At 46.3% G+C, this 27,092-nt stretch overlaps 1 protein-coding gene across 1 annotated transcript in view; it reads right to left on the bottom strand.

Moving 5' to 3' along the window:
* Positions 1–2,411: 2,411 nt before the first annotated feature.
* Positions 2,412–27,092, bottom strand: part of Cpxm2 (carboxypeptidase X, M14 family member 2) — a 107,183-nt gene continuing 82,502 nt past the window's right edge. The window contains exons 8-14 of the mRNA XM_069988243.1: positions 22,738–22,861; positions 21,604–21,800; positions 20,494–20,673; positions 17,548–17,845; positions 10,209–10,348; positions 7,859–7,958; positions 2,412–3,860 (exon numbers count right to left, since the gene is read on the bottom strand). Of these exons, the coding sequence (XP_069844344.1) occupies positions 3,607–3,860; positions 7,859–7,958; positions 10,209–10,348; positions 17,548–17,845; positions 20,494–20,673; positions 21,604–21,800; positions 22,738–22,861 (1,293 nt within the window). The 3' untranslated portion in view covers positions 2,412–3,606. The remainder of the gene's footprint in view (positions 3,861–7,858; positions 7,959–10,208; positions 10,349–17,547; positions 17,846–20,493; positions 20,674–21,603; positions 21,801–22,737; positions 22,862–27,092) is intronic.

Below are 27,092 nucleotides of genomic sequence, written 5' to 3' on the forward strand. Positions count from 1 at the left end.
GTACTCTCTGGTGGGCACTCTGGTGGCTCCAAGCCCCAGGGTCCTGCCCTCGTCAATGCTTAGTTTCTATCTTTAAAGTCACTATCAAGGATGTCTGTGCTTTGGCACCATTCTCATGTCTTTGTTTCTGGCTGACAGAAGGAGAAAGGATGGGGGTTCCTAGAATTCTTTTTTTTTTTTTGGGTCCGGTCATGGGGCCTGAACTCTGGGCCTGGGTGCTGTCCCTCAGCTCTTCAGTTCAAGGCTAGCACTCTACCACTTGAGCCACAGCACCACTTCCAGCTTTTTTTTCTGCTTATGTGGTGCTGAGGAATTGAGCCCAGGGCCTCATACATACAAGACAAGTGCTCTACCACTGAGCCACCTTCCCAGCCCGGGTTCCTAGAATTCTTATTGACATTTCATTGTCCAGAAATTAGAAGCACGGCACTATCTATACTTACAAGGAGACTTAAGGAAGGGTGCCAACTGCAGACTACAGGGCGGAATTGTGTTTTCCCTATTATTCCCTCAGCAGTCACTACAGGCTGGAGGTAAGAGTCTCATGGATTTTCCTGCCTTGGTTGGTTTTGAGTTGTGAGCCTCATATCTCAGCCTCCTGAGTAGCTAGGATTACAAGCATAAGTCACCAACACCCAGCCTTAAAAGAAACTTAAAACAAGGCCAAGCAAGCAGGACACCTGATTAGGAACTCTGATGCAAAGAAAGCACCTAGACTCAGACCTCTGAGCTTCTCTGGGGCTTACTGCATATTTAGTCAGTTCCCAGGCAGGCTTATCATATCTAGGGCTCCATCCTTCCTCCTCTGGTTTCTAGAAGGAGTCCCCAGTGCTTCTTGCTGCCTGGGAAATGGACTGCTCCTGAAAAAGTTGGGTTGTACCTTCCTCAGGCCGCCCAGGACCTAATTACTGCCTTCAAGGAGGACAGTGGAAAGAGACACTGTGATAACAGACACTGGAATATGAATTGGGCCTACAGCTCTGGATGCAGACTCTCTGTCTCCAAGGTCAGAGAGATTGGACTACAGACCAAAGCTAGAAAGTTCAGGCATTCTTGCCACTACCATTTCCCATACCCACAACAGATATAACTAGTCAATTGCAGCTTGCATTCCTCTTAAGAACCTTAGTGTCTTTCACATCAAGCTCCAAGCAGTTACTCCTGACACACCAGTTAGTCTGGGCTACCATCCATATAGTCATGGATCTTGGGGGTGACCTCAGACTTTGAGAGACTCTCAGGCTTGAAAGAGCTCCTATTCTCTACACACACTAGAAGGTACTGAAAGATACGGACCCATATGTTCCAACTCTTATCTCTTCCTCCTGATTTTCTCTGGATTTCCTGTGCCTCAGTGAGGAACTTGAGGCTGTGTTAGGAGGTAAGGGATAAGAGGCAGGAGGAAAAGTTCCACAATCTCGGGAGAGGTCGCCCTGGTACCCTGAGCTCAGCAGCATGGAACCAACTCTGCTGCTTCCTGGCCAAGCTTGCTAGATGGCGAGGGCTACCCTCAGCACTGTGACTGTCCCCCGGGAACATGAGGACACCAATACAAAGTGTGACCGAATCTCAAGCTTCTCTAGACACAGTGGTGGCCACCCAGAGCAAATTGAAACCTACAAATCTGGAAAACTATTTTTGTGGCCCTGCCACACAAAATACCATTTCAATCCAGCACCACCACACTCCATCACAATGACACTTTAACAGTGCATGTATGACAGATGCGGGACAATGGTGGAGTAAATCCTGGGTCTCAGAACTTACAGAAATTGCTCAGTGATTACCAAACAACTTGGCATTGGGTTTCTGTATCATGTAGCCCCCTCAGCAATCTTTCACATGGAGGGAGTCGAAGTCAGTGCGACTGGGGCCTGCTCAGATTCCTGCATTTGATTGCCCACAACAGAACATTTCCATCATCTCAAAGAGGTCTACTGGACAGAGTTTACAGTAGCCTGGGACTATGTCCAGCAAGACCTTTTTTTGGTATACAAAACTATACCCTCCCCACTTATGTATGCACATGCCTGCTTTTACACCCAGTGGCAGCAGGGAGAGTTATGACCAGACTTTGCAGTGCCTGGAAACACTGACAACCTGACCCTTTATCAGAAAAGTCTGCTCACCCCAATGCAGACTGTCTGCAAGTTGTCTGAGGACATTTTCTGGAAAGATGCTCCCTACTGTCTTTAGAGGCACCTGTGGGTCCAACACATGAGTCTCCCTGGCAAGAGGCAGGAAAGGTTCTAAGCAGCTGGCATCAGGGCTGATATGCCCTTTATGGGGACACAGGATGGCCACCGTAGGCAGAGGTCTCCTCTAGCGTGACCAACCTCAGAGAGGTAGTAGAGTTGGCATCCGGGTGGCTGTCAGTGAACCCAGAAAAACCACACCAGAGGATCACTACCATTTGCTTTCTTTATTTTCTTTTTCGCTCTTCCCACGTCATGGAGGCAGCCACATGAAGAAAAAGTGAGATACAAACTGTTTCCGTAGATTGATGATTAAGTCATGAACCCTTCCCAAACCAGTGCTCTACAAGACAGTCCTAAGCGTTTTTCACCCAATATTTGTTGCCTAACTTGGGAGAACTGGCATTCTACACATCAGAAAACTCCCCTCCACCATCTTGGGAGGGTGGGTTATTGCATGAAAAGCCATCAGTGTGTGGCTTTCTGACTTCTCTTAGCTACAAATGCAGAAGAAAAACTTGAAAACGTGTGGGATTCTTTGTTTCTGAAAAGAGCCAAGCAGGGCTACCTCGGAGGAGGCCGTGGAGGGGCAGCCCACACCCACAAGACGAGCCCTGCTCAGGTCAGCCTCCTCCTCCTCTCACTTTCCAAGTCCTAGCCAGCCTCAGAGGAGATCAGGCTCACTTGCCTAGCCCTTCAGAAGGCTGACACACCAGGCTCTCCCACTTGCAGAGCCTCTGGGACCAGCAGGGAGTTGGGGGAGGGGGAGGAAGAGGGGAAGCAAGGTTCCTGGAGGACTCCAGTTGCACGCAACAAGCCCCATGAGGCCCGCTAGCCAATAATCCCTCTCAAATTATCTCTGCACTCTCCCTTAGGATGGACATGACCTTTGTTACAAAAAAGAAAACTAAGCTGATTCATGGGGCACGCTGATGCTCACTTAGTAAAGCCTCTATTGTCAACAGAACGACAAATGTGTTTGTAGCAGCCCAGCATGTCCCCAGGCCAGGGGACAGAGAGCTTCTCAAATGGCAACACAGGGTCAGCAGGGGTCTGCAATGTCAGCCGTGCCAACTGCAAATGCACAACGCACGGGGGAATTCTTGATGTCACGGAAGGCGGGTGGGGAGATGGAGTGGGGCTGCTTTTCTTTCCTGGGCTGCCAGGAGGCTCCTCTCTCTCTCAGAGTCTCAGGTTGACTTTCTCCCACCAGCTGTTCTCTGCTGCTCTATCCAAGGTCTTTGGATAAATGGGGACAAAGGAAAAACCCTCCGGGCCTGCATAGCAATGTGCACCTGCTCCCAGGGGCTCCTTGAATTACAGACAAAACAGTGAGCAGGTCCTCTACAGAGCTACTACTGGGGTAGATTTCCTTTTCAGGGTCTGGGTGCATCGCAAGGGTCCAGGAGGGTCACGCACGCTGCCGTCTCTTCCTTCCCCGTCGTTTCAGTCGTCTGGCGGGCAGGCTGACGGGCTGCTTCCCAAACTTCTCCATGATCTCTCTGATCCTGGCCAGGTTGGTCTTGCTGAGCGTAAAGTCACACCGCGTGGCCCCCATGTCGTAGCCAACCATGCAGGTCTTGGTGGAGGCGGTAAAGCCTTCTGCCTTCGCAGTGACCACGTACTCTCCTGGGTTCAGCAGGCGCCAGTAATCCCCGTCACTGGCTGTGGAAAGAAACCAGGAGACCTCAGAGCACAAATAGCGCCAGACCTCCTCAAGACCAGCCCGGGCAGGCGGAGAGCACCGAGGTGGCCAGCAGGGAACCTGCTGAGCTCCCGCACCCCGATGTTCTTAATGCACGTGGACCCGCCAATGTTTTTTTCCATGGAGGCGGCCTTAATGGTTTTAACAGGAAGTGGTTTGGGGTGAAGACTCCCTGCAGAGTTCATACACACAAGCAGAGATGGAGAGGCAATCAAGAACAATAGAGCCATTCACTATGAAGTTGAACTTGCGAACAGGGTGCCCTCACATAGAACGCCATCTTGTACAGCCATCAGCCAGTGGCTCGTTCTGGCTTCTCTTGGCTACAAATATAGAAAACAATTCTAAAAGATGTGGAATTCTTCGCTTCTGGAAAGAGCTAGGCAAGACCACCGAGGAGAAAGCCCTGGTGCTGAACACCCTCCACAACCTCCATCCTGTTGCCCACAGTCCAGAAACTCAGAGCTCCAAGTATTTACACTTGGACATGAGAAGACAAGGAGGCCTGGAGCCCAAATAAACTGCAGCCAGAGCCCAGGGGGAGCCCACAGCACCCCAGATCTGCAGGTCATCGTCAGGGACCATCCTCAGCTAACTGTGGATGGAGACAGACTGGCAGGGAGTGGGCTCTTGGCCTCCACTCACTCCTCTGATGAGCTCCAGTGAGGAGACCCTCGCTGCCTGCTAAGGGCAGATGTCCTGTTGAATTCCAAGCCAGGTATTTGGCGAATACATTTAGATGCGTCTCAAGCGCATTCTTCCTCCGTGTGGAATTCCGTTTAATACTTCTGTTTACTTTGTGCAAAATCCCTCCTGAAATGAAGCCTGTCAGCTCATATAATCCATAGAAAGAAATGAAGGCAAATTCAGCACTCTTGTGGAACGCCGAAAGATGCTGGAACCAATGAGAAGCCACGTATGCAAGAAGGGGGGCATCAGTCAGCAGGGCACGCTGGGAAATTATTTATAGGGGGAAATAAAGGAAGAGCTGTGTGTTTCCCATTAGCTCATCCAAACTGTCTCCTTGATTATAGGGCTTGAAATCCAGAGCCCATTAGGCAAAGCATGCTTAGGGGGCCCCAGGGCCTTTTTACCTCCCACGCAGCTTAAAACCCTCAGGTTTTCTTACATCGCCTACCAGGCACTGAATAGTGCAAGGAGTGGCCCAAGCTCTTTTAAAGGAGTTCTGCAGCATTATTTAAAATACAAATCCTGTCCTACACTTACAGTGGCTGTTAACCCCCCACCCCCATGGCCTTTGGCACATTACAGCTGCTCAGTTCACATTTGTTGCAAGAATGAATGAGTGAATAAATTGATGATTTTTAAATGAATGCCTGTGAAGAGCTACTACATACAAAAGTGACTGCGAGATAGCATAAAACTTCACGGTCAATGGCTGTAAAATCCAAGACAAATGGCAGGAAAGTTCAGAAAGTACTACTCAGCAAGGAAATTGGTAAATAAGTGGAAAGATTGCCATTTGGGGTGATTGATAGCAGTCTACTATTTTGTGGTAGTTCAAATCCTTTCATCCATTTAGACAACTGGGCCAGGCAGCAGGACACTGAATACCTGGGCCAAGATCAATCCCAGGCTCACCTCCTCCTGCAACCCAAGTCTCCACTTCCCGGCAGGTCAGTGTGATCAGTTGTGCAAATAGGATCTTTAATATACACAAACAGTGTACAGAGGAGGGGTTCCTTCTCCCTAAGTAGGAGAACCAGCGTGGGGACAAAGGAAGGAGTTCTGGATTTGCAGTCCTTGGCTCCACTCACAGCTCTGCCATTCACTGTGCCACCCTGGGACCCACACACATACAATGTCCACTCACCCATCTCTTCATTCATTCATACATCCATTCACATAGTCATTCAATAAATATTCATTGAGTGCCCACCTCTTCTAAGTGGCATTGTGTCTGTGATGAAAATAACAACCTCAACAAACAGCGGATGATTCCTGCCCTTTGCCGGGTGGAGGGGAGGCAGAGCTAAGAAGCCCAGGGTTTGACCACTGAGTGGCCTGCTAGAGGTGAGGTGAGGCAGCTGTGCAGTGTGCGCAAGGTGGCCAGGGCTGACAGCTGAACAAACAGGGTGGCACAATGACATCTAAGGAAAGGCCAGAAAGACAGGGGAGGAGCCAAGGGACCGCCACGCAGGGGAAGAAGGTACAGACCGAAAGAAGCGCTACAATAACAACCTCAACTTCTGCAGATGGCTGTTAGTCCACACAAAATAGAGGGAAGCGGGTGTCAGAATCACCCGCTGTGCCCCGGACTGTAGGACCACGATACCCAGCTCTGTGTGCGTGCGTTCGTGCGTGCGTGCGTGCGTGCGTGTGTGTGTGTTTGTGTGTGTGTGTGTGTGCGTGCGCGTGCACGCACGTACATGTGCCAATTCTGGAGCTTGAACTCAGGGCCTGGATGCTGTCCCTGAGCTTGTATGCTCAAGGCCAGTGCTCTACCACTGGAGCCACAGCTCCACTTCTGACTCTTTGGTGGTTAATTGCGGATAAGAGTCTCATAGACGTTCCTATCTGGGCTGGCTTTGAACCGTGATCCTAAGATCTCAGCCTCCTGACTAGCTAGGATTATAGGCATCAGCCATCAGCACCTGGCTGTGATGTCCAGTTTTAAACTAAAGTATCCCAGGTGCTGATAGCCCTGAATGCAAGGGGCCCTAGCACTTGCTGGAGTACCTGTTTTCTTATCACCTCCTAGAGAGAAATCAGTGAGGTCTGCATTAAGGGCACTGCAGAGTGCCTGCAGGTGACTTCTCAGCCCAATGGGGCATGGAGGTGTGGTGGGGGGAACCAAAGACTTAGATCCAAACCCAGTGCCTCTCTAACCTTCCTGGAGCCAGCTAGCCTCCTGAGCTTCTGCTTTGCCCTGAAAAAGGTTAAGAACAGCCAGGCACTGGTGGCTCATGCCTGTAATCCTAGCTACTAAGGAGGCTGAGACCTGAGGATCATGGTTCAAAGCCAGCCAGGGTAGGAAAGAGCATGGGACTCTTGTCTCCAATAAAAACTACCAGAAAACCAGAAGTGGTGCTGTGGCTCTAGTGGTAGAGTGCTCACCTTGAGCTGAAGAGCTCAGGGACAGCGCCCAGGCCCAGAGTTCAAGCCCCACGACCGACAAAAAACAAAGGTTAAGAACAGCTTGCCTCCCACAAAGAGTGAATGTGAGAGACAGGAGAGGACAGGAATGGAGGGTCTCTGGGAACTGGCCGTGGTAAACAACACTGAGTTCCTGAAGTGGCCATGTGGCCCAGGGGCTGCTCTGTGCCAGGAGCACCCCTAACACATGTGAGGCCAATTTGTACAACTATTCAAAGATAGTGAACATAAATTTTAAAGGCCATTTGGGTACTGCCAACTGAATTTGGTCCATAGGGTCCTGGGTTTTACAATTTCTTTCCTTCCTTTGTAAAGAGAGCTGGAGTAAGATTTCAGCCCTGCCTTCTCAAGGTCTTCTTCTGGCCCTCCCCTTATCCAACATTCTAGAATTTTCTACCCTCCATTCAAATGGAAATCAAATAGCCACGTTGAGATTTAATATCCAAGCTACTCTGTGTCTTGGAGGAAGGGAGGTAGCTGAGTCTCCCTGTGGATTTCTAAGCCACCCCGGCTTCTGTCTCTGACTGTACTCCAGCCCTGCTGAGCTCTTCCATCACCACAAATGCAGGGGCTGCCAGTGTGGGTCAGAGCTGCTTTCTCTACTCCTATTCCTCCACCACTGCTGGAAGGCAGTTGTCTTTAATCCAAGAACAAGAGAGAAAGCCGGGATGTATTAGCTGAAAACCTGGCTTTCAAACATCTCTTGGGAAGTCAGAGGAAGGAGATACTACTCAGCTCTGAGTAAGATGTTTCTGGTCTTGATTGTAACCTATGTGAAACACTTCAAGGGACTATATATTTCTTCATAAGAGATAGTTTGTAAGCATTTGCAGTTAGTTACCTGTTCGGATGTCATGGTTAACGCCTTCCACGGAGATAATGGCATTGGGAATCCCTTTTCCATGTAAATCTCTCACCATACCTTTGATGCCACGATGAACCTGCTCAGAAAACACAAGACATGGTGAGTGAGCCACGGACCAGCTCTGGCCACCACCAGCACAGGGAGGTGGGCCGTAAGCCTAATGCCAGCCCCATCCCCATCAAGAAGGCTCAAGCTCCATGGCTTTCGTGGATTTGGGGTATAATGTTCATGTTCTTATGAGGGCATCAGCAAGTTTTTCATTGGAATTAAAATATTCCCAAGATCTACAATTTATGAGGCTCTGATACGCTTTGAGGTCACTGCTGTGAATACTGAAAATGCTACCACCAAAATGAATTCCAGGAAATGGAAGCATGGAGTTGGTGGTGGTGATATTGTTGTTTTTGCTCTCTTTTTTAAAAATCTTTTTAGGGAGATCAGAAGAATGGAGGGAGGAAAGGTGAACAAATGCAGTTATGATATTTGATATATACTATGTAAAAAATGAACCAAGTAACTCATGGGCAAAGACAGGAGGGGGAAATGGGGGAAAGCAAATGAAGGGCCAACATTGTCCAAGAAGCATTGAAACTCATTATCTGACTTGTAGAATTGTAACCCCTTTGAACAACTCCATAGGAATAACAATAAAAAGTACAAACAGAAAGAAATACGAGTGGAGGTTCTCATCAAAATATATATACTGAGAACTGGGCTTGTTTTTCAGTTACCGGGGTTTGAACTCCAGTCTCAACTCCAGTATCAGCGCTTGCTAGGCAAGTGTTCTGCTGAGCCCATGCCTCTATCCCTGAGGTTTGCTGTCATCCTGAAATAAAATCTCGCTTATTTCCTAATTTATCCCTGGACAACCTGTGTTAGATTTTTCCAGAGCTAAAATGACAGATGTGTGTCTCTGTGTCCAGCTTTTCATTGAGAAAGGTCTTACTATTTTTTCTTTTTGCCCAGCTGGCCTCAAACCATGATCCCCCCAATCTCAGCCTCTTAGGTAGCTGGGATTACAGGTATGAGCCCACCGCATGTTGCAAAAACTGTAAGTTAGTTTTTACAAGGTAAATTTATTTGGACTTGTCTGGGCTCTAATGAACTTAGTGACTTCAGAGACAGAGGAAAGAAAAGAAAATCAGAGCTTCCTGGAAAGGACAACTCTGAATTAGGGTCATTGTATTGATTAGCTGTGTCATAGGACACAGAACAATCCTAAATCTCATTCTACCATCTCCTTATTTGCAGAATGTGACAATCCAAGGTGGGCTCAAGTCATTGGCAATAACACTCTCTATATACATAACCTTTATCCACACCTATCACAAGGCTCTCTATCTTCTTAGACACGCAAAGGACAAAGAACTTTCATCGTGAAACTCCAAGGTAGAGACCAAATGTGTTCATAGCTTTCCAAGAAGGAAGAACCAGACCACAACTCTCTGTGCCAGGGAAGCCCCTGCAGCTCTACTGAACCCACTGGGCCCCTCATGGGGTAGACTCAGATGCTGCATATGGGTGCCAACCCCTGCCCCATAACTTCTACCAATGGCAGGGCCTGAGGCTCGACATTCCTGATCTAACCTTCTGATTTCCAGTTGGCCATTGTTGCTCCATGGAGCAGGTATTATTCAATTACTTTTAGCATTGAACAGTGCTACAAAATGGACTTGACCTTGAGAACACACGGTAGAGACGGCACCTGAGGTTCCCAGGGAGGACAGCAGGACCCTCACCAACCAGGTAACAGGACAACATGATTCGGAAGGCTTGGGGACATGGGGAGCTACAGGAGATTCAGGTCTTGACTGTTTGGGGAAGCAAGGCCTTTAAAGAGATTAGTGTGTACAGAGAAGGCCACGAGGGTGGGTCCTGATCCAGTGAGGACACAGTGCAGGAGCACTCAGAGGGATGACCGTGTGAAGCGGCAAGATGACAGACACCTGTGAGCCACCGCGAGGGTCCCCAGAGGACACCAACCTCGGGTACCATGATGATTGGCTTCAGTCTCCAGAACCTGTTTAAGCCTCTTGTCTGTGGTCTTTTCTTGTGGTAAATGCAAACTAAGTCAAGGGGCCCAAGGAGGTTTGCTCCAACAGTATCACTATTCCCCACAAAGCAGAGCCGGGGAGCACTTGCCGACACCCACGGAGTGTCACCCTTCTATGGGTCTGTTTGCTGGCATGTAAAGAGACATCAGTACCCAGTAGCACTGTGGCTGGCCCAGGACAACAATGCCTAAGGCTTGAAACACTCAGTAGATGCCATGACTTCGGCCTCAGCCTGGAGCTACTCCCTCTCCTCAATCACACACCCACCGTACCTGTTCCATGAATACGATCAGAGATTCTCGATTGTTCTCCCACTCTTCAGGCAGCTCGCTCTCATGCGGGTATTTATCACAGCCCACATAGATGGACAGCTCAAAGCAGTTTGTATGAAGGTAGCTGAAATCATTCAGACCTGCAAAGGCCAGCAGACATGTTAACTGAGAGATGCAAGAAATGGCACAAGGGAGGAAGCAGGAATGTTTGACAACTGGACAGAGGCATCAAGAATCAATGAGCACTAAGCTGGGCACCAGTGGATCTTGCCTATAATCCTAGGTATATCAGAGACTGTGATTGGAAAGATTGTGGCCCCAAGACAGCCAAGGCAGAGAAGTCTATAAGGTTTCATCCTGACAGAAGCTGGGCTTTGTACCTATCCTATCCTCTCATCTATGATGGGAAACCTAAAATAGGCGGGTTGCTATACAGTCATATTGCTGTACCCTATCTTAAAAGTAACCAGTGCATAAAAGATCACTAATTCACTGAACACATTAGGTATGACCTGGGCCTGTGGAAATTCCTGTCTAACAATGACAAGAGGGGCTGATGAGAAGTTGGGGAAGGGGTGAGGGTGCTGGGAATCCCTGATGGGCATCTATTGGAGAGAGAGAGGAAGTGGTCCCTGTGAGGGCTGCACAGGGGGCAGGCAGCACCTGAGGTACTGCTGGATGCACAGCAGGACAAGCTTGGGACCTACAGTCACCTTGCAGCAGCCCCTTAGACCACACTAGGGGGCCTCGATGGAGATGGGCCAGAAGGCTGGGTACCACAGAGGTCCGAGGTGATAGACAATACAGATTTTCATGCACTGTGTCCAAGATGGTAGCTGATGCAGATGTCAACTTTGTCATTTGCTTGGTGGTGGCCAGTGCAGATGACAGTACGTCATGTCCAAGATGGTGGGCAGTGCAGATGCCAACCCCACTGAGCATGGTGAGTGGCATGCCTCCAACGTGGAAGTCACCCTGGGGTCACTTGGCGTTGACAGATAATATATGGCTTTGACTAAGGGATGACATCAGCTGCTGTGAGCATCTTGGAGGCACTTGGATTGTTCTGTACCAGCCTGTGAGGTTGCCTGAATTATTGGTGAACGTCTTCCTTCGTTCCTTTCTACATCTATACTTTCTGCAGTGTAGCTTTTTGGTTTCTTTCCCAAAAGGTGAGAGCTCCTTGACTCTGGCCTTTCCCTATGTCACATTTAGGCCAAAAGAACAAGAGGTGACCATGTGCCAGTGCTGAGCCAAAGAGCCTAAAAGGCTTTGCTTATTTACACAAGCCAGGGGCCCAAGGAATTGAGCAGTGAGTAGAACAGATGTGTATCTATCTTGTAGTCTAGAATCAGCCAGCTCTGCACAGCTGATCTACAGACACCTGAGAAAGAAATGCTTATTACGTGTTACTAAGACTTTGTAGTAGCTGACTTAACACCACAGAAATGAAGGGTCTCCTTGTTGTTAAAAAGTTGCATTATGTTCCATCATTTCTTTTCACCACTCAACCACTTAATGGCGGATGCTGGGGTTATCTCTAATCTGTTGCCACGACAAACAATACTGAAGGGAAACGGCCATGACCCATGTCATTTACCACGCATAGGTTGTAATGATTCCCCAACTGAAAATCCCCAACAGGAGTGGGCATTGCTGGCCTCTGTTTCCTTTTATTTCCAGCTAGATAGCAGTGTGTGTCTCAAATGTGTCTGGACTTTTAAGTCTTTGCACACATGTCATCTCTCTAGGGACTTGGCCACCATCTGATGTGGTGGTTGAGGGCACGGGTTTGGGTCTGGGTTGATGCTCACTGGACAAGTTTCTAACTTTAATGTGACTCAGTTTCCTCCTCTGCAAGATGAGACAATACCCATCCCCTCAGAGCTGTAAAGATTAGGTAATGTCTGTATCATGCAGTTAACACAGTACACAGCAACCTCTAAATGTTAGTGACTTTGATTACTATCTTGAGGTTTTATTTATGCCTCAGATCAGGGATTGGGAAACTTTCTTTTAAGCATCAGATAGTAAATATTTTATGCTTTCTTGCCAAAGAAGCAAAATCAAGGTGATTACATAAGTACTTACACAACCCCATAAAATGTAACCCTTAAAAAATACAAAAACTGTTCTTATCATGAGCTGCACAAAAACAGGTGATGTCTGAGTTTGCTTCACCCATGGGCTGTAATTTGCCAGCCCTTACCTTAGAACACGGGCGTTCTGCAAACGCTGCCTCTCTTTCCCATCCCGGTGTTCTTATCTCATGGTCTTCATCTCATCTGCTGTTATACCAAAATGATGGTTCTTATGCTCACCTCTTTGGTTGTGAGAGAGCATGAGTGCTTAGAGCAGGGCCCTGACAGATTTGGCTCTGGGTACATCCACCAGTGGTGGTAGCACTTGACCAGAATGGCAAAACTGGGTTAGGTGGCACCTACATACCTAATCTTAGCTTCTTGGGAGGCTGATGGTTCAAGAGATCCCTTTGTAACCATAGCTGAGTACAATGGTACACACCTGCCGTTTAAAGCTACTGTGGGAGGCTGAGATTAGGAGGGCCTTGCTTCCAGACCAGCTAGAACGAAAACTCTATGAGACTCCATCTTAGTGAAGAAACTTGGATATGGGAGTGCAGTATAGGTGTGCTTCTGGGAAGGAAGCCAGATCCTGTCTTAAAAATAATCAGCATTGTTTGTCTCTCTGAGTTTGGCTTACCTCACGTTAACAAAATTTGTTCTAGTTCCATCCATGTTCTCTCTGATATATAGAAATCAGATAAAAAATGTACTGGGATACGATAAATTATTCAGGAGTCATAATACTCACATACAGTGAGACCAAAAGAGAGAACTCTTAGGAGAGAACAGAGGCACAATGCCCAAGCCCCTCTCCATAGTTACATAAAATAATAAACACACTGAAACAAACTCCAAGATAGAGAAACAAGAAACTTCTTTTTTATCTTTTCTCCTTTTGTTTTTTAGTTTTTGGTGATCCTGTCTTCTTTACCTTGTGTATGGTGTATTCAAGTGTACATCTAGGGAAGGGCACAGAACTTGAGGGAAAAAGGGAGGAAGAGTGCAGTAGAGGAGCTCACTGGACACTGATGAAGGTGAGCTAATAACTCATGGGTGGAGAAGGGAGGAGGGACTGGGAGGGAATGAAGGAACAGAAGACACTGTACAAAAGGAAATGTATTCATTTACCTGATTCATGTAATCGCAATTCCTCTGTATATCACCTCTACAGTAATGATAAAGTAAATTAATTAAAACAATCAGCATCAGCATGTACTCATTACCTTATTCATATAACTGTAACCTCTCTGTACAGCATCTTTATAAAAAATGATTTTTTAAAAAAAATCAGCATGAAACAGGTTAGAGGCATGGCTCAGTGGTAGAGTACCATGAGTTCAACCTTAGTACTGCCAGAGAAAAAAGAGAAAAAAAGAATCTACTAGTTTTAAAGAATCTACTACTTTACATAATAGTCCTAACAGATGAATATAGTCCTAGCAGACAAATATTTACAGGACAGCAAACAAGCATGGATTGGGAAGAGTTGGAAGAGGGTAGAGGTGGGAAGGATTGAGGTAAGGACAGATCCATATAGGGTATCATTGACAAAAAAATGGGAAACTGTGGGTGAATACAGTCACTGTATTCAATGTACTTATGTGAAAATAGAACCAGGCAACTTAAAGAGGTAGGTGGGGTTGGGACAGATGGTGGGGATGACGGTGGAAAGTGTGACAGTGATCAAGGTACACTGTACTTACAAACTGACATGTTGAGTTGAAACCCCTCTGTACAACTCCTTAAAGATAAATAAAATAAATAAATAAATATAAAAATAGGACCACATAGTCAAAACTGAGGGTAAGCATAAGATTATTTTAAATCAGAAGACCTAGCAAGTTCTAAGCAGAGACGTTCAAAAGTAAATGAATTACTCTCTCCACAAGAACAGGTATTTGCTTTATGAGACGCAGTTTAACATGCTGTGTTTGGAATAAAGCTATCATTCATCACCTGTATGGATTTCTAAGTTTAATTCAATTGATCTCCACAGACAGATCTACAGGAGTTTACTATTCCAATTCTCAGAAGCACCTATGAATTCCTACTGCTTCCTGTGGGTCTTCCCTAAGCCAGGGCCTGTCGTATGCCCAAAGATCACTGTGTCTTCTGCCAAGCACAGCAGAGCGAGACAGCCTTGCGCAGGTTTACAAATATAAAGCTAAATCCAGATCCAGTATCTAAAAAGGCCAGAGCTAAGATCTGAGGCCCTGTCTGCTATATCTCCAAATAAAGCACTGATCCTGAGGGACTGTCAGGCAGTGACATCTACCCAGACAGCCCCAAAGTGGACAGACCTTCTGCACTCTGACAGGACAGGATGTGGAGCAGCCAGACTGACACATACTTGGTCCCTGAATGATTTTCTGGAACTGCTGTTACAAATGACCCCAATCCGGCATTAAAACAGACATCTGCACCCCTGTGGTACCAGATGCACTGTGGTGCAATCAGGCACCATGCTTCCTTCAAAGCCTCTGTGGAAGCCTTATAAGTACCAAAATAGGACAATTAAGTATTCTATGCTGTTTTGCTTTGAAGTACCAGAAGCCAGAGAACATGGAGAAGGAGAACTGGAACTCTGGGACAGCTTAGGTAGGCCCTACTGTCTTTGTTGTGCATGTCCCGCTACTCCCATAAGGCTTAGCGAGGCCCAAGAATGGCTTCAACCATTCACTTGCTGCTTCTTGTCTGAGGCAGGGAAACTTCAACAGGGAAACTGGAGCCAGGCAACTCCTAAAAACTGTGCTTGCTGTGTCTGCTAAGCTACCTACCTCCCTCTTGGAGGGCAGTGCAGGGCTGCAGCCGGAACAGAGAGCCCAGCATCATGTCAACTCCAGAGATTGAAAGCGCATACCTTTGCTGAGCATTTGAATGCATTGATTCTTGCTCCCAACTGCCCTCCTCCCCACTAACAGCTGCCCGCAGTGCGCCACTAATAACTGAGAAAGAACTGAATAAAAAGACAGAGGGAGAGGGGAGGAAATCTGAAATTGCATTTCATTAATCTGCAAAGCAATGAATCTGCAGACTCCATCACACTACTCCAAAGAAGGATTACAAAGGCTGAAGACACCACATGGCTCTGTCACCCAGCCCCCGAGATCATGGGAAATGAAACTGATAGAGAAAACCTATCAAATCCTGCCTATGTAATTATGTTGCAGGTGGCTGCCCGTGAAGTTGCTGTTGGCTGGATAATGGCAACCCAGCTGGGTCCATACCCAACTGAATCACAGCGGCCATGAAAAAAAGAAATATTTTCACGTAAGGATTTTTATAGAGAGATTGTTCAATTTCTAAAATTGAATGTTTTAAATTGTAAATTAAAAACACATTTTAAAAATTGAAGTTAACTATATCTTTTGTGTGCCTTTAGGAAATTTTCTTGAGACATGGGGATTTGCATTTGTTTTTTTTTATTTTCTGTGGGACAGAGTCATAAGAGGGATAAGCAGAGTGCCTCCACTTTGTCTGACAACAAGAAAAAAATACCCAGCCTTCTGCACATGTTTTATTTACTTTTCATTTATTTGTTTACTGATTTACTTTAGGCAGTACTGGTGATTGAACTAGATAGTCATGCTTGCTAAATAAGTGCTCTCCTATCTGCACCATGCCCCCAGTTGTTTTGCTTTCTTATTTTGTTTTCCAGATAGGGTCCTAAGCTTTTGCCCAGGCCAGCCTCTGATCATGGTCCTTCTACTTCACCTTCTGAGGAGCTGGGACCACAAGCGTGTGCTATCTATCATGCCTGGCTTGTTTTTGTCTTGGCTGGCCTTGAACCAAGATTCTCCTAACTCTGCCTCTGGAATACCTGGGATTTTAGGTATAAGCCACCATGCCTGGCTGTGTACATGTTTTCAAATGTCCATGGGAACAAATATTTCTGTAGAGACACACTTGAAATATATGTTAAAACCGTTTCCAGCAGACTCAAATAACAGGTAAGTCAAATGCAATCAACTGCAATTGCAGAGAGCAATGATAAGCTCATCCTAGGGATTTCATGGCCCCATGCCCCTGGAGGAGGGGAAGTGGCAGTAGAATGTTGCTGATAAGCCAGACATTGAGTACAAAGGAACCCTCAAACATCCTACAGGGAGATAGCACTGTCACCTTCATCACCGCCCTCACTCTGCTAAGGGTAATGTACTGGGTGCTAAGACTAGACTAACTTGCCCAGGGTCACACAGCATCCCAACAACAGAGCCAGATGTGAGCCCAGGTCTATCTAACATAGAATAGTTTCAAATTCATCATTGGCTTAGCCACCCTTCATAGAATAAAGAAAAGAAGCAAGGCAAATGATGCCGAGGTCTGGCCATCCATCGAGAGGGACCTGAGGAACTTGCGGTCCTCCTCCCTAACTGAGGAGCTCTGGACTTGAGGGAGGAAGCCAACTACAAGCCCTGACATGAGGACTGTGGTGTCCTCTGGCCCTGGTGACGTAGCTCCCCGAGTCTCCACAGAATCCTCTCCAGGCTTATGTGGATCCCAGTAGCAACGCTTTCTGTTCTCCATGCCACACAGTTGGCTTGAATCACCTGCTGCAGGCGAGGCTGCACTACTGGGCCTGCAGACCTCAGGTGGACAGCAGATGTCTGTGAACTGGTCAACATGGCCCAGAGGTCTCAGGCAGGACACACCTGCAGCTCACTGACTTCCCACCGAACATGGGGTGAGTGGCCAATGACGAACATTCCTTAAAATCTGACCAGCTCTGGGTGAAAAGTCCTGGCTTCAGTGCCAGCACCCATATGCTCGGCCCCTTCACTGGGCTTGCTTTTGACTTCAATATCACCACTAAGTCCACTTACAGTCATCCTTGACCATTGTAAGATCCAAATATCTCAGTGTGAAGAGCAAGCTTAACACACCACACACACACACACACGCACACGCACACGCACACACACACACACACACACACACACACACACACACACACACACAGCTCTTTCCCTTTCTTTCTTGGGTAGATTATCACCATTTTCCAAATCCCAGTTAGTTCTCATTTATAAAAATGAGGTGATAATCACACCCACCTCAAGGTAAGTAGGCAGGGAAAGGAGTTAACAGAGTGCTCATTGGTTTAAGGGCACAGTTATGGTAGCCATTGTTAGCAATCATGCTGGGCATGCAGATAAGATGAGGGCTTTCCAGGAGACACCTGTAGATGCCTTTTGGACCATTGGGCTATGATGACCATTGGGCCCCACGATGCTAGGCAGAGCAAATCTCAGACTTACTTCCAGCAACGGTATGCCAGGAAGCACCGTTGATGGTTCCCTCCTCCTTCTGGAAGTCTTCTGTGTGGCACACCCTCCTCCGGGCATCTGTCATGAGACGGTGAGTGGAGGCATAGGAGTACGCCAGCCAGCGGAACACGTGATCGTCTGGCGTAGGGGTGTGCTCCTGGGTCTTCCACGGGGACCGCACCATGTCATAGGGGTATGCCACCACCAGCTCGCCCCCCTGCAGGTTGCCACCCAGCACAAAAGGGATCTTTTCCATCCAAGAGATGACTGCTCTGGTCTCCATGGCCACCTGGAAATATGCAAAATTGATAAAGAAAAGGAAGAGGAAAGAAATTGCTTCACCTCTCCAGCTTTCAAAACAGGCACATAATTTGTAAATGCAGTAATTTTACAAAATAATCAGAGTAATATTTGGAATCTCAAATCTGTCCTGGGGAAATTGGACTTGGAAAATAATGGATTAGCAGATTCTCTAGTTTCCATTGTAGGAATATTCCAAGTGATTACCACAGAGGGATGTTAGAACCAGAGTAAGTTTCTTCTTGGTCAAGCATGTTCATCCACAAATAGCATAAAATGTTCATCCACAAAAACCAATGCAACATGCTTCCCCGGGAGTGCACACACCTAACAAAGATCTTCCCTGAATATGGCTATGTCTCTAGTTCATGGATTGACAGGTTTTTTTCTGCAAAAGGTCATTTAGTTAATTTGGGGGGCTTTGTAAGTCATGCAGCAGTGGAGCCTTATACAAAATGCAAATGCACAGTGCTTCAGACCAATGACATACCACTTGGGGAAACAGGCCCGGCGTGGGTTTGGTGCCTGGGCTGTTGTATCCCATCCCTTACTCTATCTAGTTCAGTTCAGCCTCAATGTCACTGTCCATTTCTAGCAATCATAAAGGGAAGTACACACAGCATGCAGGCTTGCTGCCGTCAGCAGCATCCAGATAGCAGAACACACTGCACAGAACCCAGAGGGTCACAGCAGAGCTGTTGCAAGATACTCAAGATGGGCAGCCACAAAAAAAGAGAAAGAATGTAATAGAGAGGACACTCGTTATTAAAATACCCTGGAGTCTAATGAAAACAAATGGGTTTTATTGAATCCTGATTTAAACAAACTGAGGGGTTCAATGGAACCAAAGAAAATGGGAGGGAGGGAAGTAATTTACCAATCAGTATAACAAGGGAAATGTGAACCCTGATCGGGTAATTTATATCAAGAAACAATTTTGATATAATAATGGTAACATATTATTGCTTTAAAAGACAAGTCTCTATATTTAGACATAGCTATTGAAATATTTGTAAATGAAATAACATGGCACCTGCAATTTGCTTCAGTAAGGAGAGGAAGACTCCGTGGGTGAAGGTAGAGATGACACATGACTCGCTGAGTGTCAAGGCTGACATGCAGCACGTGGGTCCTTTACAGCTTCCTCTAATTTTGTATGTTTGACATTTTTTATGATAAAATGTCAAGAAAGAAAAAGAAAGCTGACAATGTTAAAAGCTTAAATTAAAAGTCTGATATGCAGTCCAGATGCCAGTAGCTCATGCCTGTAATCCTAGCTTCTCAGGATTCAAGTTGAAGGAAGAAACCCCATGAGGTTCCTATTTCCAATTGCTCACCAAAAATCCAGGAGTTGAGGTGTGGCTCAAGTAGTAGAGTTCCAGCCTTGAGCAAAAAAGCTCAGGTATAGAACCAAGGCCCTGAGCTCAAGCCCAAGTATGGGCACAAAAAGAAAAGTCTCTTATGGTTAAATATGGAGAAGTGAATCAGTATCTACAATACATTCTTAATCCCAATGAAAATAATTTTAGCAGGATAAATTGCTAATGGAAGAGAAACAGATAGGAAATCATTTCAGTGTGCAGTATAGAAAACCGAGTCTGGAATAGAACTCACTAGCATTGAGTTTTGCTTTTAAAACACACCAGGAGCCACAGATTGGGCTAATCATAAAATTAAGCTCATCAGATGGGACCAGGGCTAATCCATGCTGTGACTATACCAGAACCTCAGAAAGAGGTCTATGTGCCTGAATAGAACATCTAAAAGCTACCTTGCTTGTTTTTACTTCTTTTCCTTTACATGCCGATACTGGGGTTTGAACCCAGGGCCACATGCTCTTGCTTGTCTTTTTTCACTCAAAGCTGGTAGGTTTTTTGTTGGTAACTGGGCATAAGAGTCTCACAAATTTTTCTGCCTGGGCTAACTTGGAACCAAGATCCTCAGATCTCAGCTTCCTGAGTAGTTAGGATTACAGGTGTGAGCCACTAGTGTCTGCCCAGCTTCCTTGCTTTCAAACTAAAAAAAAAAGAGGAGACACAGTCAAACCAAATTTTGTCTTCTGCCATTTCTTCCTCTTAGTTTACGTTTCTAAGGCTCATCAAGGACTTTGATCGAAGCTATTGTGCAGACTTTTTCTCTTCTACACGAAGGCCTCATTTACGTATGCTTACAAAGCCAGTGGGCATTGGGTAAATTTCAGTCTTTCACTATAATGAAATGTGTGTTCTGAACTCTCTCAGTACTGTCTTTGAGTGCATAAATCATCAGAAGTGTACTTACACAGAGCATTGCTTATCACCAGAAATTTGCCTTGCATACACTACCAGAAGTAGAACTGAGTATATATCCAGCAATTAGTGCAGCTTAGGGAAAGCGCCCAGAAGTTTGACTGACAAGGATAATAATCACAGCAACAAACACACACAATTCAGGGACCATTATGAAGAAATATAATTAGTTATTCCTACGAAGAATCTCTCAAATACCAATTTAAAAGGTAGTTATTATCTAGCCTACTTTTGGAGAAAACAAGAAAGAAAAAACTGGCTTTGTCTTGCTGTTAAATGTCATCTCCTGTGCAAATACCAGCGGGCACCCTTTGGCCTCCCACTGGCCTCCAGATATTTTTATACCCACCGTGGCATTTTCAGACAGAAACCACTCAGGGATGGCAATGTAGTGGTTGGGAACTTTCCTTGGGACATTCTGACGATCCTCTGCCTCCCAGAGCAGTGTGTTTAAATCAGGAAAGTTGTTGTTGATGTCAATCCCATCATGAGTCCAACGTCCCAGGGACCAGCCTCCCAGCTCTGAGCCCTGGCAACAATTCAGAGTGTGAAGAGAACATAGACTGCAGGAAACCCTGGACTCCCAACCATGCAAGCAGCACTCATGTCCTTCTCTTCTGGACACGTCTCAAAGCCTCCCTCTCTACAGCCTCTGATCCAAGGATAGCATCCACAGGGAATAAATACCCCAAGAGAAAACCTGGAGAGCCACTCCTGCCAATGGCAGTGCTTGAAAAGAATTAGAGTCCTTCTTTCACCTCTCCTTCCACAGAGTGGCGGAACCTTAGAGGAGAGCTGAGCCTATGATTCCATTGCTGCAGTACTGACATTATATTAATACGTTCTTCCTGCCCTGGCCACAAGTCTGGCTTACAAGTTAGCATCCTAAATCTCTAACTACAAGAAAAAAATTATATCACAAAGCTTGCATTCCAAAGGGACCATGGTAGACATAGCTGGCCAGTTGTGGTAGGATATCGTTACAGCATATCATATGACATAATACAAAACAAACTAGACTCAAGATGTAACTATACACTTAATTATATTTCATACGTAACTATGATACATACAAATTCCATATGATAATTAGAACGTACACTGTAAGTAGAATCTCAGAATAATAAGCTCTGCCATCCTTGGGGCACTGATGAGAAGATGAAAGGTAATAGCCAAGGCTGGTATGTATCTTGAGGATCAGCCAATGCAAGGTGCTAATTGTGCTGTAGTATTGCCATTCAATATATGCAATAATATCACTATTCACGTTGACGTCTCCCATTTGTGGCCCTCTCTCAGAATCACTGTTCCTCAATTCCTCCTTTGCAACTCTCAGAAACCATTGGAGGAAGCCTGAGCCTTAGCAAGAAACACGCAGAAGACTCCAAGGTAACATTCCCATGAACTTGGGAAGCATGCCTCAGGATTGAGGCTTCCGGCTGCTGTTTGGTGCCCTTACCCCTTCGCAGGCCTTCTCGTAGCCATCGGGATTGAGGGAGGGGAGGATATGGATCCGGGTCTCTTCTACCAGGCGCACAATGCGTGCATTCTGAGCCAGGTACTCCTGACACAGGAACTGCAGTAGCAGTAACAGCAGCTCACGGCCCAACACCTCATTGCCATGGGCTCCAGCGATGTAATGGAACTCCGGCTCACCTTTACAGAGACAGAAACATGGGCTCCTGTGAGCAGGTTCACAGCCACATGCTGGTGCCTGCCCATTCAAGGCCTTGGATGATGTAACTTTCTGCTACAAGGAAGGAAGGAAGGAAGGAAGGAAGGAAGGAAGGAAGGAAGGAAGGAAGGAAGGAAGGAAGGAAGGAAGGAAGGAAGGAAGGAAGGAAAACTGCTTTATTCCCAAATAGGCACAGACAACTCTTAGATGAGACAAGCCATGGGACAGTGACGTTCTTTCTTATTAGCAAGGGTAGACAAAACAAACCAGAGCTCAGGGTTTAAAGGTTACAAGTTCCATAGGAGCCAAAACAAGCATTTTTCTCTTTTGAAAAATGATTGCTTTTCTTAAAAGAACTTCCTGTAAAGTTTCAGAAGGACCCAAAAATGAGTTGATGTGGTCAGGAAGTAGTTCTGGAGGGCAAGTCAACAAATAACATTATTTGGGAAAGGGAGCCATCTGAATATTTTCTCTCTCAAAGCTTGGATTCTTATTAAGAGCAATACTATGGTTTAATATAGGGCCTTCCCAAATTCATATACTAGAACCAAGGCCCACTCAATAATGGGTCTTTGGAGAGTGACTATAAAAGTGTGTGTGTGTGTGTGTGTGTGTGTGTGTGTGTGTGTGTGTGTGTGTGTGTGTGTGTGTGTGTGTGTGTGTGTGTGTGTGTGTGTGTGTGTGTGTGTGTGTGTGTGTGTGTGTGTGTGTGTGTGTGTGTGTGTGTGTGTGTGTGTGTGTGTGTGTGTGTGTGTGTGTGTGTGTGTGCAGGCCTGAGGAAACTAGTTAGCCCTTCTGCCAATTGCCTCTGGTCCTGAAGGAGCTATACGAAAAGCTCTTAGACAACTAATTTGCTAATGCCCAGCATCCAGAATTGTTAGAAAGGGGACCCACCGCCATCCTAGGGGGGTTCCTCACCAACTTCATGTTCCCCGGGGTGGTCAGAGATCTCCACAGCATACAGCTTTAGGCCCTGGTGACTTTTTCCAATGTTGTAAATTCTGGTGATATTGGGACACATTTCGTTCACAACCTTCATCAACTGAAAGACAAGAGGAATTAGAAGATTTCAGCAAAGGTGGCCTCATAGAGAAACAGCAGGACTCCCAAGAGGACAGCCACCTCCACAGTCCTCTGGGAGCAACCTTCCCATAGCCCAGCTGTGACACCTCTGACTAGAACACCCTCCTTTCTCTGGGATAATGCCCACCTTTCCTGCCAGCGCCTGCCCTGGGATCCACCCCAGCCCTGCACTCAGCAGCCCAGCTGGGGTCTACATACTGGTTTCCCTTAAGACCTGCAGACCAAAACCTCATCACTGCTATAATAGGATGAAGAGGTGAAGGCATCTGCAGTGAGTAGGTCCCAGTGGGACTCATGAACAGGATTAACACCCTTATAAAAGAGCCCCAAGGAAGCTTATTGGCCTCCTTCCCCAGAGACTGAGGCCTCACCAGATACCAAGCCTTCCAGGACCTTGAGCTTGGACTTGTAAACTGTAGACGCAAGAAATTTCTGTTATATATCACCAAGTTTACAGTACTGTTCTGACAGTTGCAGCAGACTGCGATATCCTTTTCAGTTGTGGGTGTCACCTTCCTGGGTATGGTTTCCACTCCCCTGGATGTGGTTGTCACCTCCTTAGGCATGGTTGCCACCTCCCTGGAGTGGTTGTCATTACTTTAGGTGAGGTTATCACCTCTCTGGATGTGGTTGTCACCTCCCAGTGTGTGGCTGTCAAACCCCTGGGTGTGATTATCACCTCCCTGTGGTTGTCACCTCCCTGGGTGTGGTTGTCACTCTCTGGTCCTCTCCCTAGGTAGGGTCATTACTTTTTCACTGTGATGTTCTGCTTTCCTAATAGATACCTTTGGCTATCATTTGCCCAATTAACTATTGAATATCAATGAATAATGCATAACAACTTCTTCACAATTTCCTGAACAGTTGCCCCATTAGGCTGAGGAGGCCGATGGTGCTCCAGCTCTCCTGGAACAGGTAGTGGGGCAGACGGGAGGCATGGAACAGCCAGTCCACACGTGCTGTAGAAGGTCAGCATGTGGTAGACATGGTAGAAGACATCCCAGGGTTAAATGGTAGGCAAACTGGGCTGCAGCACAGAAGTGAAATGCACATGTGCCATGGTCTGATACCAGCTGCCAGAGGAGGAAATAAAGGCTGACCAATCACAGGAGAACAAGCCACTCTTGGGGACAGAGTTCTAGACGCATCCTCTCCCCAGAGACAGTCTCACCTCACATTCCTGAACGAGTACCTGTGAGGCAGCTGTAGAACCTTCGATTTGCCAGGTGAGACTTGTTTCACAATCCCATCTATCCAAAGTTTATTGAGGACCTGCTCGTTGCTGGGCACCTGAGGAGGCCCACACTCATGGTGGAGGCTGGAGTCTTCGTGCAGTAATTTTAGGACCATGGGTTAATAGAAGTGGGATCTCAGGTGCTTCAGGAGCAGAGAGAGGAAGGGCATCTCAACCAGGGCATGGGCAAGAGATGCCTGTCAGGAAGGCTTTGCCCTTCTGAGAGATGAGCCAGAATTGCCTGAATGGAGATTATGAAAACAGAGAAGGACACATCCCCAGAGAGACACCACAGGTCTGAATGCAGCCCAACAACCTTCCAAAACATTTCGGGTAGCAAATTATCCATAAAATGAACTGAAAGCAAACCTGATGCACATTTTACGGCAGCTTACCATCTATTAGAAGTGGAGAATTGGTAGTCTGAAGAATTTATGACTGAATTTATGGTAGCCCAGTTATTACCCCTCATAACATGAGGTTCTATGATTGTCTGAAAGGGCGGGTTTCAAGAATATCTTTAAGGGGTGGAAAGATGGAAAGACTCCTCACTACTAGAGCTTGGCATTTATGACTCCCCTATAAGGAGCGCAGCCTCCATTGGCTGCACACAGGTCTAATTCTCATGGCTCCTAGGGGAAAATGTGCTTCATTTTATAACTTGTTTTGCAGCCATAATATTTAAGTGAGCGAATCTGGCCACTGAGGACTGTTGTTTGCAAGACATCCAAGATGGTGTACAATAAGAACTATGTCTTCCACGTCCTTCAAAGAATGGATCAGTACTGCAGGGGTACAGGGGTGATTGGAGCCACAATTGAGTAAGATTCAGCCACTGTTTCACTAGTAATGTTCTCATGAGAAGTAGCAGTGCATTCTCTCTCCGCTGAATCTCACACAGTCATGACTAGCAGGTGTAGTAGACAAGGGAGAAGAGGCTGGCCCCATTCTATGGACATGGGGACTTTGGCTCAAAGAGATATTGTGATCTTCCCTAAGTCACATCTTGTCTAGATGGAGCTAGGACTTCAGATTCGTAAGGCTCTTCTAACTCTCTGTATGTCCCAGAAGGTGCAGTAATCCAATGCTGACATAACATTTGTGCTGGTCATTTCACCTGCTGTGCCACACTTGTTTTGAGGCCCCAGATACTAATCTCTGCTGGTGCCCACTCATTCTTAGCTACCAGCATCCATGTGAGCAGCTTTTTATTGGCAGGTGATCCACTGTCTGGTGTTCAATTCAACCACTAGTTCAGCAGACACAAGAGCCAGGTGGTTCATCACTAACCAGGCAATGAATGTGAACTTTCAGCATGGGCTTGGCTGTCCACTATTAGCTTCCTTCCCTTTGCAATTGAAAGCAGATGTGCTGCCAGTATTGGAGACCATGACCTTTGATACTGGATTCACACTCGGCCACAGACAGAAGAAGAATCTTGGTTCACAAATTATCAAAATCTTCTCCTCAGTCTCATCTTTCATTGTAGTAGTAATTTTACCCCAGCTCTACTCTCTCTGCATTGATGCAGTGGGGGTTTGTAGATGGACTGCATGTCATTGTTTTACGGTATCAAACGCATCTTTCCCTCATGGAAATAAGGGCATTTGATGAAATATCTTTAGGCATCACCACTGCAATTCTCTCTGCACAGTGGCGCTCTGCAATGCTAGGAAGCATGAAAGGTGTCAGGGATGATCCACCCTGCTCTTCCACCAAAGCAATCAGGAACATTACCAGAAACGGATTCCTCCATTTAAATAGCTCCTTCTTGTAAGAGAATAAGACTGGTTACTCCTTAAAGGAAACAAATATTCTTTTCTGTAATCTAGGTGGCTGTATGACCCTTGATGTGTGTGTGTGTGTGTGTGTGTGTGTGTGTGTGTGTATCAGAGAGAGAGAGAGAGAGAGAGAGAGAGAGGGAGCACAAGGCACAGAGTTTTCATCATAGCCTAGGGCATAGATTCTCAAGAGTGGTAAAGAAGCTGGGCACCAGTGGCTCATGCCTAGCTACTCAGGAGGCTGAGTTCAATGCCAGCCTGGGCAGGAAAGTCCATGAGATGCCTATCTCCAAGTAACCACCAGAAAACCAGAAGTGGCACTGTGGCTCAAGTGGTAGAGCATTCGCCTTGGGCTGAAGAGCTCAGGGACAGCGCCAAGGCTCAGAGTTCAAGCCCCACGACCGACAAAAAAAAAAGGTGGTAAGGAAATTGGTCCTTCAGGTATAAAAATCTTAAATCTCACAATGTTTTCAGACTCTTCAAAGCCCAACACTACCAGAAAAGTCTTATTCTTTAAAATTGAATAAAATAAAGGGAAGAAGAATTGAAGAAAGTCTAAAAAGCTTCCTTAGCATGGTAATATGAAAATAAGTTGAGAAGTACTGTATTAGAAGGTTTGCAAGACTTGTTTTTTCAACACTAAGGAGGGAATACACGATGCCATCCTAATGTCTGCTGAATCTAGACCTCCTGCTTCCTTTTTCTACCAGAGGAGATTGAATAAGGAAGTTCTTTTTTTTCCAGTTTCCTGCAGTATATCAGAAGGAAATTATTCCTGTAGAATGGTAAAAGGACACTCATGATGACACTTGACGTGGCATGTTTCCTAGTTTGTCATATTCATTAAGAGTTGGGAGAGGCCCAAGTGCTTCTAAGCAGGAAGAAAGCTGAGAAACTATGACACATCCACTCATCAACCTTGCTGCTACATTCTGAACATAATCATGAAGACAGCAGGGAAAATGTCGATGATCCAGTGTCAACTGAGAGATGAGGGACCAGGATGTAACTATCTTCTGATCAAACTCAGATGGAGTTTATGAACATAAGAAACTAGCAAGAGTTTGAATATATGAATCCCTGCTCCCACTCGAGTTTATGTTGGAACCTAATGCCCAATTGGAGCACACAGGTGTAGGGCCTAACAGGAAGTGATTAATTTCCAGGCCTTTGTC

This window comes from Dipodomys merriami, unplaced genomic scaffold (genome assembly GCF_024711535.1).
Source record: "Dipodomys merriami isolate MVZ:Mamm:240054 unplaced genomic scaffold, mDipMer1.0.p SCAF_35, whole genome shotgun sequence".
Lineage (NCBI taxonomy): Eukaryota > Metazoa > Chordata > Mammalia > Rodentia > Heteromyidae > Dipodomys > Dipodomys merriami.